At 32.8% G+C, this 16,839-nt stretch overlaps 1 protein-coding gene across 4 annotated transcripts in view; it reads right to left on the bottom strand.

Moving 5' to 3' along the window:
• Positions 1 to 16,839, bottom strand: part of ssh (Protein phosphatase Slingshot) — a 106,070-nt gene that overhangs the window by 64,479 nt on the left and 24,752 nt on the right. For 3 of the 4 annotated variants that reach the window (XM_089073416.1, XM_011640222.3, XM_011640223.3), the window contains one exon: positions 1,601 to 1,760. In XM_089073416.1, the coding sequence (XP_088929542.1) occupies positions 1,601 to 1,760 (160 nt within the window). Of the gene's footprint in view, positions 1 to 1,600; positions 1,761 to 7,346; positions 7,827 to 16,839 lie in introns of those variants that run through there. The other variant, XM_089073417.1, reaches the window with a different exon arrangement.

Raw genomic sequence — 16,839 nt, 5'->3', positions numbered from 1 at the left:
TTGAGCTTAAATTTATGCTTTTAATACACAATTACTTTCAATCGTCAACACGACGTTTTTTGTTGTTTTCCCTATATTTATTGAATTTTCTTTTTTCCAACTTCTTTTCCAAAATTCTTTGAAAAGGAAATTTTTTTTCACAAAATAAGAGTATTGATTAAAATTCTCTTCGATTTGTTATTTTTCATACATGCATTTTAATGGCATGTAGACGGCATATTTTAATGCGATAAAAACAAGATACAAAAAAGATCACCTTGTAAAATCACGTATTATGTCGAAGCACGTTCCAAGATAACAGCGACTGTTGCAATTTACTTGCACCTTCAAAACTACACGACAGCGTGTACTACAAATAGCGTGTACAGATCAAGTACACTCACTTGTTTACACGATTCTTTGGTGTCTTGGCGGAATAGTAAAGTCGCTGTAATGCGAGAATTTCTCAGCACGATCGGATCGAGGAGCGCCTTGCAACCAAGGCGAGCGAGTGAGGGCGAGGGCGAGGGCGAGGGCGAGGGCGAGGGCGAGGGCGAGGGCGAGGGCGAGGGCGAGGGCGAGGGCGAGGGCGAGGGCGAGGGCGAGGGCGAGGGCGAGGGCGAGGGCGAGGGCGAGGGCGAGGGCGAGGGCGAGGGCGAGGGCGAGGGCGAGGGCGAGGGCGAGGGCGAGGGCGAGGGCGAGGGCGAGGGCGAGGGCGAGGGCGAGGGCGAGGGCGAGGGCGAGGGCGAGGGCGAGGGCGAGGGCGAGGGCGAGGGCGAGGGCGAGGGCGAGGGCGAGGGCGAGGGCGAGGGCGAGGGCGAGGGCGAGGGCGAGAGCGAGGGCGAGGGCGAGGGCGAGGGCGAGGGCGAGGGCGAGGGCGAGGGCGAGGGCGAGGGCGAGGGCGAGGGCGAGGGCGAGGGCGAGGGCGAGGGCGAGGGCGAGGGCGAGGGCGAGGGCGAGGGCGAGGGCGAGGGCGAGAGCGAGAGCGAGAGCGAGAGCGAGAGCGAGGGCGAGGGCGAGGGCGAGGGCGAGGGCGAGAGCGAGAGCGAGAGCGAGGGCGAGGGCGAGGGCGAGGGCGAGGGCGAGGGCGAGGGCGAGGGTGAAGACGAAGGCGAAGGCGAAGGCGAAGGCGAAGGCGAAGACGAAGACGAAGACGAAGACGAAGACGAAGGCGAAGGCGAAGGCGAAGGCGAAGAGTTGCCAATTTTTCGAAAGCGCATAATTGGGAACGGTTTGTCCGCGTTTCAAGGAAAACGCGCCGAAATACGCGCACAAAATTATCCCGCGATTCAACCTGTAAATCGCTCGAGAAGCGGTGGCTCGAGAAACTGTGAAACCGTTGCCAATTCGCAATAGCCAATTCTCGGAACCGGATGTATTTTTAATATCCGCGTAACAGTCGGGCTTTATGCGATGCACTCAAATGTTTACTCTCCTTTATACGGTAATCTTTAAGGAAACGTGAAATATATTTATGAAATAAGTTTTTAATTTTCTATTTTAGGAGGAAGACAAATCGATACAGGACAATAAATTTTGCAATATAAAATTTATGTCAAAATCATTATGTGCAAAAAATTATGTTGCAAAGATATATGTTTCAAAAAATCTTTACACTTACCATTTTCAAAGTTTCCTCTGGCCTCAACAGGTAGAACATGGATTGTAAGTGTTGCTGAATGTCGCATCCTGCGGCTGAAACTCGTCTCGAAGGACGAGCCCTTTCGTTTGGCGGTAAGACCAGGGCTGCGCCCTTGCCCGCAAAGTAACATTCGCTCAGACTGCAAAAATAACAAAGAATAACATTTTAATAAGCTGAATCTCTCTAACAATAATTTAACTGCAAATAAAATTGTATATAATAATTATTATCGTAAGAATTATTATTGTAAAGAACAATTTAAAAAAAATTACCCGAATATATTATATTTGAAAAATGCAATAATTTTGAAAATTGCAATAAATTAATAATATCATATCTTCAAACTAATATTTCAATTTTAATTAAAAATATATTTTTATTCCCTTTTAATAAATTATTATTCGAATATAAATTAATATATTAAAAAATTATCTATTTATAATATTAATATATGCATATATATGGTGCATCAAAAGCTTGGAAACAGTTAAATATCTTGTAAAAAATGCAATTTTGGAAAAAAAAAATTTCAGACAGAAATTATAATAGGTTTCAATAGAGCTATAATTATGATATTAACTTATTTACAGAAAAAACATGGAACCATTGTCAACATTTTTTTACGGTTGTCATTTTTTGAGAAATTTAATCATATATTTTTTGTTACGTAATATAAGCTCCACTAATTCTCGGGGAAAAAAGTATTAAGATACAAAAGGTCAAAAGTTCAATAGTTCACGAGATATTTTGACATAAAATATAAAATATTTCGTAAACCATTCATTTTTTTATAATTTATTAATTCCTATACGATTGGCTACAAAGACGTACTTGACAAATGTTAAAATATTCAAAGAGCTTTGCATTTAATTAAACCATAAAATATTACTGTTCGATTACGACATTTTTTTATCGTCAATTCGTCATTTTACGAGTAAAAACAATTCATGCCCACGTAAGCTTCGATTATTTTTAATTAACGTAATATTTCCAAAAATCATATTAAGAACATATTAAAGACGTTTTAATAAATCGCATGTGTCAAATCAATTTGATTTCACTGTGTTATTAGTAGTTACATTAATCGACATCGTTACCAATTAGGTTATTTTAATTAGATGCTCGTTTAGAATACAATCGGACAAAAATGTTCATTGCGAAAATGTCTGGGAAATGCGTTGACGATGTAGTTCGTGATGCATCGAGCAGCAACCGCCAGCAAGATCGCTCCATGAGAAATATGGCTAATCTACAAATCGAATCTAATGTGTACACACGTTCAAAGATAATGCACAAAGGGTCGACGCACTGCCACGTTCAGTCAGTTTCTTCCCGCAAACGTTATTTCACGTTGTTTCACTCATAAATTAACGTTGCTCGAACGCTTTATTATTATTATTATTATTATTATTATTATTATTATTATTATTATTATTATTATTATTATTATTATTAAATGGAAATGAAAATTCGGAATAAAAATCAAACGTAACATACGATGAAAACAAGTATAAAATATAATGTGTATATATATATTATACTTTCTTATATTCATTGTGCGTTACGTTTAATTTTTATTCTAAATTTTTCTTTTTTATGTGTAATGTAATATTGACTTTCCTACTCCTGATATTTCCCCCACTGTGCGCAGGGCCTAAATCACGTGTGTATGCGTGTGTATGCATTATGATTACGTTGGCGGTGCCATTTTCTCATGGAAAGTAAACCGTCACACATTCTTATATGATAATGACTATTGACCAGACGACGCACACATGCCATTTAAAATACGCCGACTTCCGCCACCGTATGATAGAATAGGAAGTTTCTCTGCCGAGATTTTATCACGGAATAAATACATGTAATGTATTTCGATATATCTTTATATTGTAATATTTATATAACATATATAAATAATTGTCTGTGCAAATACACGCGTAAGGAGTGCGTTAGAAGTAGATTTCGTAACTGATTCCATTGTTTTTATACTCGTGAAATATAAATGAGAACAATCGTGTTAATCATGTTAATTAGTATAAATCGTGTTAATTAAAAATACATCATTTTCACAACATTTGTATATTAGACGGTGTAATTTCCACTCTTTGCAACAATACATAAACTAAATAAAATTAAAAAAGCAGATATTAAAAATACAAATTAAAAACTATTAATTTTATTCAAGTAATATTACTACTTTGTACTAAGTATTTCAAACTTACATCTTATAAATTAGCAGAACAAGTAAGTAAAATCAATTCTAATTAATATCTTCATTCGTTTGCTCATTGCTCATTTATTATTAAAGTTGTCATAGAAAAAAAATTAATTCTGCTCACTTTGTTCCACTAATTTACAAGATCATCTTTATAAGAACATCTTTATAAGACATCTTAAAATTATACATCAAAATTTTCCGCAAGTTTATACGTTGTGTCAATATTCAATTAACCAAACAGAATCAAAATAAATATTACATTCAATTTATATAGACCAATATATCTTTATCTGAAAATAGAGTTATCACATTCACACATGTCATGTTCAAATAAAAATATTAAATGTACTGTATCAATAAAAACGATGATAAACGAGCAAACTTTCGCCAGGAATCAATAACATTGGGATCAAAATCTATCACCGTCACAAAACTGGCATTCAATATTTGATACTTCTTTCTAATTACATTATTGAGAGCCACGATGATACTTTCACATGACCGAATTATCTTATCGTGACGCGGCTCAATTACACGCACAAACTTATTAACAAATTGGGCCAAGTCAATCTCGCTCCATACATGCTCTTAATATTCACTCTAAAGCCAATCAGAATAGCCTCCCAGTAATCCAGTCGATAGTCTCGCACAGTCTACAACATATAGATTAAATTGCCAAGCAAAGTACATACAAAATGCTACAGAGTTGAAGTGGAAAGTACACATACAACTCTCTAATTTTTCGAACGTCTTTAAAAAAAAAAAAAAAAGAAAAAAAAAAGAGAGATCATTTGCAGTAAATATCTCAATTTTAGCAAAAGAATGCTTACAATGTATGACTGAAAATTTATAGCAAATAAGAATGCAATGAAGCGTTCTCGACATCTTGGATGCTTAAAAATTTTTTTCTTATTTTTCATATACAAGAAGTTTCAAAGATAGAGGGAAGTTATTGGGATCCAAAAACAAGAAAAAAAATTGGTATAAATAAATAGATTCGAAAATGCATTTTTTTCGAGGTTCCCCATTTTTATGATAAAATTTCAAATTGCTTCGCTTTCGAATTTGTTTGTTAAAACTGGAAAAAGAAATAGTCTTCAAGTTTTATGGGATTCTGTTCTCTACCGAAGGATGCTAAGCAAAGCTGTATGCGTATCCTGGCTATATCCTGGATAGTGTTAAAGCAGCCCGCAGCTTTTATTTGCCTTTAATCATATTACAAAAACTCATGAAAACCGTCCCTTCTTTCAATTTTAATAAAAAAAATTCGAAAGCAAAGCAATTTGAAATTTCAACACAAAAATGACGAAAACAATGCATTTCCAGATCTATGTTCCATACTAATTTTCTTTTTTCTTTTTTTGTTTTTGGTGGATTCTCAGGCAATCACTTTCCGATCGATTTCACTTTTGAAACATCCTGTATATAAATTCAACATAAACACTTTATGCTGCCAATCACGTGCCATTACTTTTAACGGATTTGCAATGTAATAAATTACAGTCAGAAATAAATTTTAAATAACCACGATACCGACTATCTTCTTTCCTCCCACGAGAAATTATCATGAAAAATATCATCTCAGTCAGGATTCAAATCTGAAACTGCTCAACTATTTGGGCTGGATATCTTTATCAATTCGACAATTCCGAGCTTTTGCTCGGAAATTAATCGTTTTCCTTAATGGTTTTACAATGACAGAGTTTAATACTTATTATCTGACAGTCTTATAATAGTTGTTAAGTTTATCATCAAAACGCATCTCTTGGTAGAATCTCACTTTATTCCACCGGCCAATTACCAAGACCGATCTTAATTAACAAGAAACAAGTTTCGAAGGAACTTTGCCCGATAGTAGAATCGCCTTGTACACTTCAACATTCGCATTCGCATGTGTATAATACACGTGTATAATAAGCGTGATAAGCGCGCGAGCAATCACGCAGAACGTTAAGCAGACATCGTGGTCAGCATCGCGAAGGAAGACGCGTTACGTCGTAAACGTCGTAGTTTACAGTACGCACTTTACAGCGGTATCGGCCGCGCTTTTTACAGCTGACTGCCAGCTAGCGGGGAATTTCATCCTGGTCCCCCGTTAAAGATTTTCAAGGCTACGAATCGCTCGGCGTTTTTCTTTACGACAGACGCGCGGCAGACAGGCTCGTTCGTGCAGCGGCGCATAACTGCATAATTAACGAAGAGAATAATCGGCTAAATAAATTGCAACGGTGTCTATTCAAATAATGAATAGACGGTGTGTCTGATCTCGAGTCGGAATAAGGAGAATAAGGTACAGGCGCGTATTCGAGGGAACGTTTAAGTATCGTCGCTAGCGACGAACGCACTATCGATGCTCACTCAAATAGTATTCTCAAACAGCACGGGAATATTCCACGGGTATTTGGTATAAATACCAAAATATCAAGATTATTAGCAGATATATTCGAATAAATATTGTTTTAAATATTGCGAGAAATTAAGATAAGAAGTAAGAATGTAAAATCGTTAATCTGAATATAGGATCTGATTATTCAAGCGCGATAATAAAACAAATTTTGTTCAAATGTTAATTATTATTTTGCAAATATTGAAATAATTAAAATTAAAATTAAAATTAAAATGTTCAAATATTCAAATATTCAAATACAAATAAAAATTAATTTAGTATATTTGCAAATATTAAAAATATACACACATATATATATATATATATATATATATATATATTTCAACAAAAATTGAATGTATAAAATACAAAGAAACAATAAATTTCTTAAACTTTAAATATCATGAGACATTAAGATAAACGTAAGAATTGAAAATTGTTAATCTGTATCTGTAGGGATTATTAAAGCGCGTCAATAATAAAAAGTTTTGTAGAATTCAAATGTTAATATTAATATTAAAATGTTAAAATCATTATTATTTAAAATCGTATACGCAAAAAATATTTGTTTATAAAAGGTAGAATAAGAGAACACTCCCATATATTTACATTTTTATAAATATTAAAAATACATTTACCAATAAAAATTCAACGTAAAAAATGCAAAAATCCAAAATAGATTCATTGCTTTTATGCAATAAATTATTGCCTGTATAAATTTATATTATACTATTTAATTAATCAAGACCAGTAAATAATTAATAATAAAATAGATATTATTCTATACATACACTTATACTATACGTACTTCTATACAATTATTTATTCGGCTAATAATTTTTGGAAAATGTAATTCGATAAAGTAACATAATATAAAAAAAAAAGAGATGTTTCCGTAAATGGCATTCACAATTTTTCACAGTTACGAACAATATGTTGAATACTGAAAATATCCACGACAGCTGACCACGCTACCACGGTAAATCGAGAAAATAAAACCATCTCGAGATATTTGTGTGCGGGGAGGGGAAAGGGAAGGGGGAGGGGGGGTAAAAGGAGGATGAAAAGAATTAATCTTTCGGAGCAAGGACCCATCTCAGCTCTAACAAAACCATCTTTACCTGTCGACGTAGCCGTCATTCAAGTATATAACCGGTACCCCTGCTGCACTGGATGCCGCAGGGGCGCTACCCTCAGGATTCTCCGTAATGGCACACTCGGGAGAGGACGATAACTACAGAGATCGATCACCCGGATTTCTCCCGCTATATACACTTCGAATACTTCGTCTTTGTACCTCGCGCGAGGTTTCCAACACTTGTAAAGTCACGGTGCTTAATAAAAGACCAGTAACTCTTTCTTATAAATAAATGATTCTGATTTCTTTTTTAAATAGATTGTATATACTACATATAATCGTCGAGAGGATGACGGTGTCAACTTCTCTGTAAGACACCATCCGATAATTTCAAAGGCGATTAGACGCTTATTATTTATGTGTATCAAAATTGTTAAAGCACGCTTGTTTATTCGCGTAAGAAATTAATTCTCGCCTGAAAATAGTGGACATTCGACAATCGCTTGTACATTTAAGAGAAGAAAAGAAATTTCAGGTCAGGTTGACGCGTGCGATTAGAAAGAGAACCGACGGGATACTGAAATCATCTCGGAGATTTAAGCTAAAACGAAACGAGATGTGGGCGGATCTCCACCCGGACCCGCCACACATCTCGCTTACACATCATCATTATATATCGGCTGGCTGTATTATTAGAGCATGCAAAGAGAAACCGTCGTCTCTCCTTATTAAATACATACATACATATTTGCATCGGGACAATGTGTGCGAGACTAGCGAAATCATTTGGCGGAAACGTCACGCACCATTGAAAGTTTTGGCTTTATTTTCAATAGTACTATAGTTCTCTATAAGATAAACGAATGGCTCTGGCTACTGAAACACAAAAAACGTCTGAAAATATAGGCGAGATGCCAGCCAGGTTCACACAGCAGTTCATTGTGTCCGGCGCGAGTTCTATTGATATTCATCGCCTGATTTCAAAACATTTATAGTTCCGCATAAGTTTTAAAAAACGTACTAGCGAACAAATGCCTTTTTTAACTTTTAAATGATTTTTATCATCCTAAAAAAGATTCGTATAGATATATACATATGAAACACTGGCGTATTTTCAACAGTTGTGTCAGTTCTGCTCAAGTCCTTCTCAAGCACTTCTGAATGTATGCCAAAAAATTTTTCAAAGAGTTCTATTCATTATCATTATTTTCTATTTTATAAATAATTTTTATTGCCAAAAACAGAAAATTTACTAAAAAATATTTACTAAATATGAGAATACAATTCAGAACTATATTTTGAGAACTTCTTTGGAATTGATAATTACTAATAAAAATCGACTACAATCGTTTTACATACTTGTATTTTTTTTTTTATACTTGTATTTTTTTACAAATTATTAAAAAAAATAGACAAATTATATTTAAAAACTATTTGAAAAATGTTGGAAAATTATACAATTGCGTTCAAAGCTACAGCGAGAATTGCGTCAGAAAATATTTATAAAAAATATTTATAGTCAAAACTCTTTAAAAAATGTTAGAATGTATCAGACATATCTACATATCTATAAAAAAATCATCATTTAAAAATTAAGAAAGCAATATTTTTTGCTAAAATTCATATAGAACTATAAATTGAATTGAATTCTGGCAATGAATATCAACAGAATTTATTTTCAAATTGCTATATCTCGAAAATGAAAAAAAATTCAAAACAAAACAAAATATATTTTAAAATAAAAAATTGATACTTTCACGTGGCATTAACGAAATTTATAAAAAAAGTTTGCTACAACATTATGAAAGCTTCCTAAATCGTCATTTTTGATGTCATCTTTTTCAAAATTAACGTGATAACTACTAAATTTTGATAACAAGCAAATGTTGTATTCAATAAGCAAAAATACATTGAAATGACTATTCACACTCGACTATTCACTATTGAAAAATATTGGTATTGGAAGATGGTAATCGACCGTGCATCTTGGCATAGATGAAACTTATCAGACGCGATTCATGTGTTATATTGTATTTTAGTATACGTAATGGAACATAACAGACCGTCAGACATCTCGACGTTATTACGCACGTGTATCGTTCATCGTAAAAACATATGATGACATAACCGCGTTGCTGCGGTCAGAACAGACAAACTGGAACCGACACACAACGATAAATTAATCCTGTTGCCATTTAAAAAATCAGATGGCTAAATATGTGGATTTTCTGTGGATCAAAAAGAAACCAGAAAATGAGAGAAAATCTAGTCGATCGTGTGGCAGCAGTGTCCATTTGCCATTCATAAAATCTCGCTTTGGCAATAGAATAACATCATTCGTGTGAATGGCCCTTCACAAACACTGCAGCTTTGTGCGATTATATAAATGAAGAGTGTGCCTGGTTCACACAATTCGACGATTATTGGCAGGGTTTTATCCATTTTCTTTCTTGTCATTGTCGACAATCGTTGTCGTTCATTTCTACATACTAACTTTCACAGGAGAACAAAGAAAAGTGAAGACACTAACTGGAAACTGGAAACTTCGAAGTGATCGATCTGCGAAATTTGAAAAGAACTTTTTGGTGCAACGGAAGATTGACAACGGGAAACAGTGAGTCAAGAACCGATAATAATAATCGAAGATTACACTCACACATATTCAGCCAATTGTCAATGATTATTTAGTGGGGCGAACGTTATTCTCTTGCTAAAGTAAGATCCATTTTCTGACTTTTTTACCAAGACTTACTCATTTAGCTCATTACTCATTCAATTTTGATTAAATTCCTTCATATTTTATCTCATACTATGTCTGTGTCAAGTTTTACGACGGTTGGTTTTTGTTCATCACAAAATCTTGCTCATTCGTAGATCTGTATAAATTAACAACTCTTTAATTATTGTGAAAATCACAAATTCAAATAAGACTCTTCTATAAAATGTAACCTACTCTATTTGCCAAAGAACAAGAGGTAATTAACGGTTATTAACGGACATTCTGTATATGTTTAATTCAAGATAGCTTGCATAGACAAATTATAATATTTCTTATTAATTTCTTATAAATATCTTATCTAATTCAAAATGCGTTTTCTTAATTATAGATTACCTACTCAAGTTACTATACTTATATAAACGGAATCGGTATATACATTATATTATATTACTACTAGAAGCTGAAGATATAAATAGTACCGTAATAATTGTCACAAATTTTGTTATTTCGAAATGAAATCGGAAGTTATATTCAATTAGATTACTCACTAGCAAAACATGGCCACATATTATTTTCGCTGTTAAGAGCAATTGCGCAATTGTCAAGTTGACGAGGTACGTTCTAAGCAGATGACGCGATGAAGCGATGATTCCACTAAAAGCGCAATGAATAATGCACAAGCCGCGGGCAAAAAATAATTTCATTGTTATCAGTAAATGTGTTGTTTCTGATCAATTCACACATATAAAACATTTCTTAAACAAAGATACTGACAGTTATTCTACATTAACTTTATCGCGAGCAAGAAAATTTATGCATGTTAATGTAAATAACTTCTTATATATATATTTCTACGTGTGACTAACCTCATATTTTTACATATTTTTACACATTTCTTCAATATATCGATTTTCATTTGATATCTACTTTTCGGGCATTAAGTTCTATAAATAATTTACATATTGTTGTAAACAATATGTCTCGCGTTTCTCGCGATGTCAGCCGAGCGCGAAAATCGACGCAACAGCAATTCTTGGCGACGAGTGTGATTAACTGAATTTGAAAATGTGATTTACGACTTGAAAAATTATCGATATAATAAAGAACAAAGAATATTTTATCTCTACACCGGTGTTCTTTCTTCTATGTGCGAGTGCGGAATGTACGAGAGTGCCGATTTACGAGCGGTTCCGTCGACTCCCAAAATATCGCAACTGCAGCACGTCCCAAGTTGCTGCGTCTGCGAGAATATCTTCAAAAATCTTTTTCAAATTAACATTTCCCAAACGTAGAAATAAATGGACATGTTTCCTAATTATTATCTAACAGATTTTTATCTAGCAGATAACAGATTTATTACGTGTAATAATTAAAAATATTTCTCCCATCATAAAGATTTTCCATAGTCCATATTTATCTCATATTTATTGAAAAATACTTTTACACTTTTAAATATGTATATTTAGCATATAGTTTATGTTACATGTTTATATTATATATGTATCTCTAGTCACCATATAATCTCAGAACATAACGAATAACGAATGTATTTACTGATAAAAGTGAAACATGAATATGAATATCTCTTATTCTAATTAAAATTATTAGCTTCAGATTTTTCATATTGGTTATTCATTTTTTTTCCCGATGATTTTCAAGAATTTGAACAAACAATATAAAAATTAATTTTTTACTGTTATTTTATAATAAACTACTAAAGAAAAAATGTTTGATATTTAACTACAATTGCATAAGTAAAATAATAATTGAGATGTGTGTTTCTCTTTTTATTGTTATTTCTTCTATAATATTAATAATAGTAACATTATCTGCCTAAGCTTGCTAATCATATAAAAATTATATGATTACATTATAATTTCAAATATTAATATAAATAAAATATAAAATTATGATACATAAAACATAATAAACCTTTCCTTAATAATACATATACACAATCACAATTATAATAAATATAACTATATCCTTAACATTCTCTTTACTAATTACGTGATAAAAAAACAAGTTTATATAAATGAAAAAACAAGCAATTTCGAATAGTGCATTTAAGCATATTAATATTCTATTTAGCTATATTTCTATATGTCAACATAGATAAAATATATTTGAAAATGGTTATTTATTGTATCTTTTAGAGTTTGCCATTCGCCTGCACGGATGGCACTTCGCAAGTTAAGAAACTCGCAATTAAAAACATCTGGGTTAAATATACTTGCAGCTTCTTCGACAGGATATTTCAATTATATTTCAACAAGATGATGATTTTGATGTTGATATAACTCTGATAATGATAAAAATGTTTGTCTATTTCAGTAAACATATAAGATAAATAGATTAAGTATACACACAAGATAAATAGACTAGTGATGTTAAGTAATTATTAAATAATTGATATGCCAATATAACTATCTAGCAACTAATTATCTAGCAACTAATTCCCATTTCGTGCTTTATAAATTAAATCATCTTTCAAACAAAAATGTCACATAGATATAATTGATATAATTATACATTTGAAGCAAAATATTAGTATCAACATAAGTACGATTTATTATTACACATAACTACCCATACTTTGGATTATATTCATTATAAAATTTTTTATAGTACAATTTTTTTCTATATATAAGACCCGTTATCTAACCTAGACTCGTTTTATAGTGTCATTATAGTGACAACTATACGATTTGAATTTGAATAGTTTGTTTTTATAGTGTATAGTTGTGAGTGCAGACTATACAATATAAAATTAGTCATAATTTGCATAATTAAAATAGTTATAAAAATATAGTTGTCTCCAAAATAATTAAATATTATAGTCAAATTGTGATAATTACAATTATCTTTTTTCTCTTAACGTATGATACGCATCGATTATTATATTTCATATAGATATATTGTACGAGCGCAAATATTTAACCCGCGCAAACTTTCGTCATCTTTAATTATCTCCTATCTAAAATCATAAAGATTAAAAACGCAATCTTTATCGTCGATAAATTATACTGTGGTCGACTATACATATATATTCGACTTCCGTGTTATGAGCCTCGTTTCTAAGCAACACCGCATTGCTGTATATTTCTGTGGAAATGATAATCGAACGCGACAATGAAAAGCCAATGACCTTAACGAGATTCTTATAACAACAAGACAAGCGATTATTATATCATATAAACTTTTTAGCAAGTAAAAAACGAAAAAGTTAGAAAAGATTTTAAAACATTGATATAAGTAATGCTATTTTGCTAAAAAAACAAAATGATTTGATTATGATACAAGCAAAACGAATGTATCAATCTTTAAGATGATGTTGGAGAGACTAGATAGAATTCCGACGAAAGCATCCATTCATATGCACATATAACATATGTAGATATATATTCATGTATACATACATAAATTCGTAGTGTGTGTGTGCGTGCGTGCGTGCGTGCGTGCGTGCGTGCGTGCGTGCGTGCGTGCGTGCGTGCGTGCGTGCGTGCGTGCGTGCGTGCGTGCGTGCGTGCGTGCGTGCGTGCGTGCGTGCGTGCGTGCGTGCGTGCGTGCGTGCGTGCGTGCGTGCGTGCGTGCGTGCGTGCGTGCGTGCGTGCGTGCGTGCGTGCGTGCGTGCGTGCGTGCGTGCGTGCGCGTGCGCGTGCATATGAACAAATGTATATGAACAAATTTTCGTATCACACTTTTATTTCACATTAGATATCTAAGCCTAATTCTAAGAACTTAATATTGTTTCTTCATATAAATCTACCAGCTTAGTGATACTAATTTTGGAGATACAGGCTACGAAATTTTTATATAAAACAAATATTGACGCGACTTGACAGTTCTAGATGCCATATTAAAATAACAAAAAAGATCTAAATAAAAAAAAAATTTCTCGTTTCTGACACGGTTTCCATATAACAGAAATATGATACGTATTAAAATAAAATAAATAATAAACTTTAATTATGGAAAAAAATTTCTATAAAATTAATACATAAAAAAGTTGATAGGAAAAATACTGCGTTCTATAATACAGACGAGTTCAATTTTTCCGTAAGGCAAAAAATTTCCGCCAATGCTAAGCCGAAAGTTTTTACGAGTCGATATGACTACGTAAGCGACAATGAAAACAGCGAAGCGAAATCTACCCATTCGCCAGCAGACAAAAGTTGCATTTATCACATAAATGAATTGAGCACGTCATTGCGTGTATCCGTCCAGAAAATTGATAGAAAGTAGCCTCGAGCCAAGAGTAAGCAATGCGTTGCGATTGACTGAATTTGCTTTCGGTTGAGCAACCGAAAGTAAAAAAAACAATAACGATCTCGGGGATCAAGAGATAGTAAAAGTGGATTATGCAAATTTGTGATTAATATCTGCAAGGTTAACACAAATAATCACTTTAAAATAATAATTATGCGATTCTCTAAAGCGATTAATTATTGTGCAATTGATTATATTATCTTATCTTTCCTTTTTTTTGTGTTTCTTCTTTCTATTTAAGCTTTCTTATCTAAAACCTATCATTTTATACTTACGCGAATAAAAAAATTTATGAGTTTACAACAACGGAATGTTATTGTAATATAACGAGTTTCTGTTTTTAAATTATGCATTAAAAATTTCGAGACTTTCGAAAGATTGAAGCTAATGATTGATTCACCGATGAGATCACATTTTTGTTTTATTTTTCACGAAAATTTATGTTCGAGAGAATTTAATTACAAATGAAGTATAATTAAAGAACAATCCAGCAAAATATAATTAATAATGCAGTATTAAATTTAATTGATAGATAGCGTTATTTGAATTAAAACAACTTGCAGTAAAAATTAAATTTCAACAAAAATCTATTATATTCGATTACCGATTGATTACATCAACTCATAATCGAATCTAATTTAACCTGGTAATTGTAATTTTTCTCAGACTCGGACACAATAACAAATTCTTGTAAGACAAGTTTTGTGTAATCAGTGTGATGTAAATGCAACGTATTAATAAAATTCCTCGTATTAATGTTACATAATGAATTGCCTACCCATAAATTTCAATTTATAAAGATCGATTTGTGTATGTATGTATGTATGTATGTATGTATGTATGTATGTATGTATGTAAAATTTCCTTCGTCTGGCTTATTAACTTATAAGAAATATTTTATTATTTACAATTACTTTCGATAATAATCGTGCATCAAATATTTTTTTGATTTTTTACCTTCATAGGCAAAAAAGAAAATTATTAGGATTAAAGGATTATTTAAATATAAATCTTAATTATAAATCATCAAATTTTTTATCTTTTAAAATTGCAATGCACACAAAAGAACGTATACAAAATAGATAATTACCAAAGAAAGTTACGACAGAAAATAAGACGACGTAATTACTATACCAAGAAGTCCAAACGATTGAAGGAATCTATAATGTCTATAATATTATAAGTAAATGTTAATCTTATTTTAAATATGTCGTGTGTAATCGCCTCTGTGATTTTCGCCGCGAACAAACGTCTCCGCAAACGATATAAAGAAAATTAATCACGTCATTATCACAAGTAGCAGGACTTTTTGCAGGGCTATTAGACACGCGGAGAACACACTACACACTACACGTGAATCTCTCCGGGCCAGCTGCCTCCAGTGGATGACGCTTTTTCATAATCGCATCAGATGTTGCGCATATCAATGGGATTAATCCGTGGACTTAATGGGCGTAGAAATTTTCGCGTAGAAATTGCATAATAGGAAGTTAATGATGTTAAGATGGCCACGTGGACGTTGCGGGTTGTCCTCGGTAATAAATATCGGCCTGGTATCGGCCACGTACAGTGGCTTACGGCTAACACTTTAATATTCGCAATGGCTACGGAAGTATTGATTTACGATTGGCGGCGTGTACGAGAGTATCACGAGTATCTGCGCGCCGAAGAAGAAGAAGATAACAAACCGACTGTTCGATTCAACGATTACTCGGCAATAATCGTCGCTACGATTTATACAACACAGCGACGAGAAACCCGTTAGAGCGATGCCAAGATAGAATGTTATAGAAGACAGCTGCAGCAATACGGGAGCTAAGCTACTTTTTTCTAACGGTTATTGATAGAGATACCACATGTCCAATCGCAAATTTATAATCACCGCTACTGATTAGAGTAACAATATCTCGATAGTCTGTGCTCATCTCGAGATACATCGTGTAACAATATGACTCGTCCATTTAACGAAGCTATACAAAAATACACGTAAATTGATGATTTTTATATTTATTATACTTTTTATATTACCTGATCGATTAATTAATTATTAACCTATTAAACCTATTCAAGTCTTACCAAAATAGTCTTACTAAAATATTTTTTTTTTTTAAATATAAATACTGATGTAATAATCTAAGTTTAAGAATATTTTTGTCAAAAATTAAACATTTTATATAATAATTCTTTCTTCAACAAAGATATTATTAAATAAAAATATTTATATTTAAATATGCAAAGCTTGTATACTGTACTTGTAAGCCTTAAGCCTATTTTTGTTAAACTTGCATCAAATTTCAAAGTAAAATTTTTGTTTCTCGTATATTGCGCATTTTAACAGTAATTTTTACCATACATTTTGTTATCTTATATAATATTTATTCAAAATTTTTTAATGTTTTTCATATCGCACATAAAGTAAATAGAAGTCTATCCTAAATTCTAAAGCACAAAATATAAATTGTTTAAAACCTATTGCATTTGTTTATTTAACAATGTAACTATCTAAGAAATAAATAATGTAATTTGCTAAATTAAAAGTAAACTAAAT

Source organism: Pogonomyrmex barbatus, unplaced genomic scaffold (genome assembly GCF_055798465.1).
Source record: "Pogonomyrmex barbatus isolate J1 unplaced genomic scaffold, ASM5579846v1 scaffold15, whole genome shotgun sequence".
In the NCBI taxonomy this organism is placed as follows: Eukaryota; Metazoa; Arthropoda; class Insecta; order Hymenoptera; family Formicidae; genus Pogonomyrmex; species Pogonomyrmex barbatus.
The sequence above is the reverse complement of the archived record's forward strand: the minus strand, read 5'-3'. Positions and strand labels throughout refer to the sequence as shown.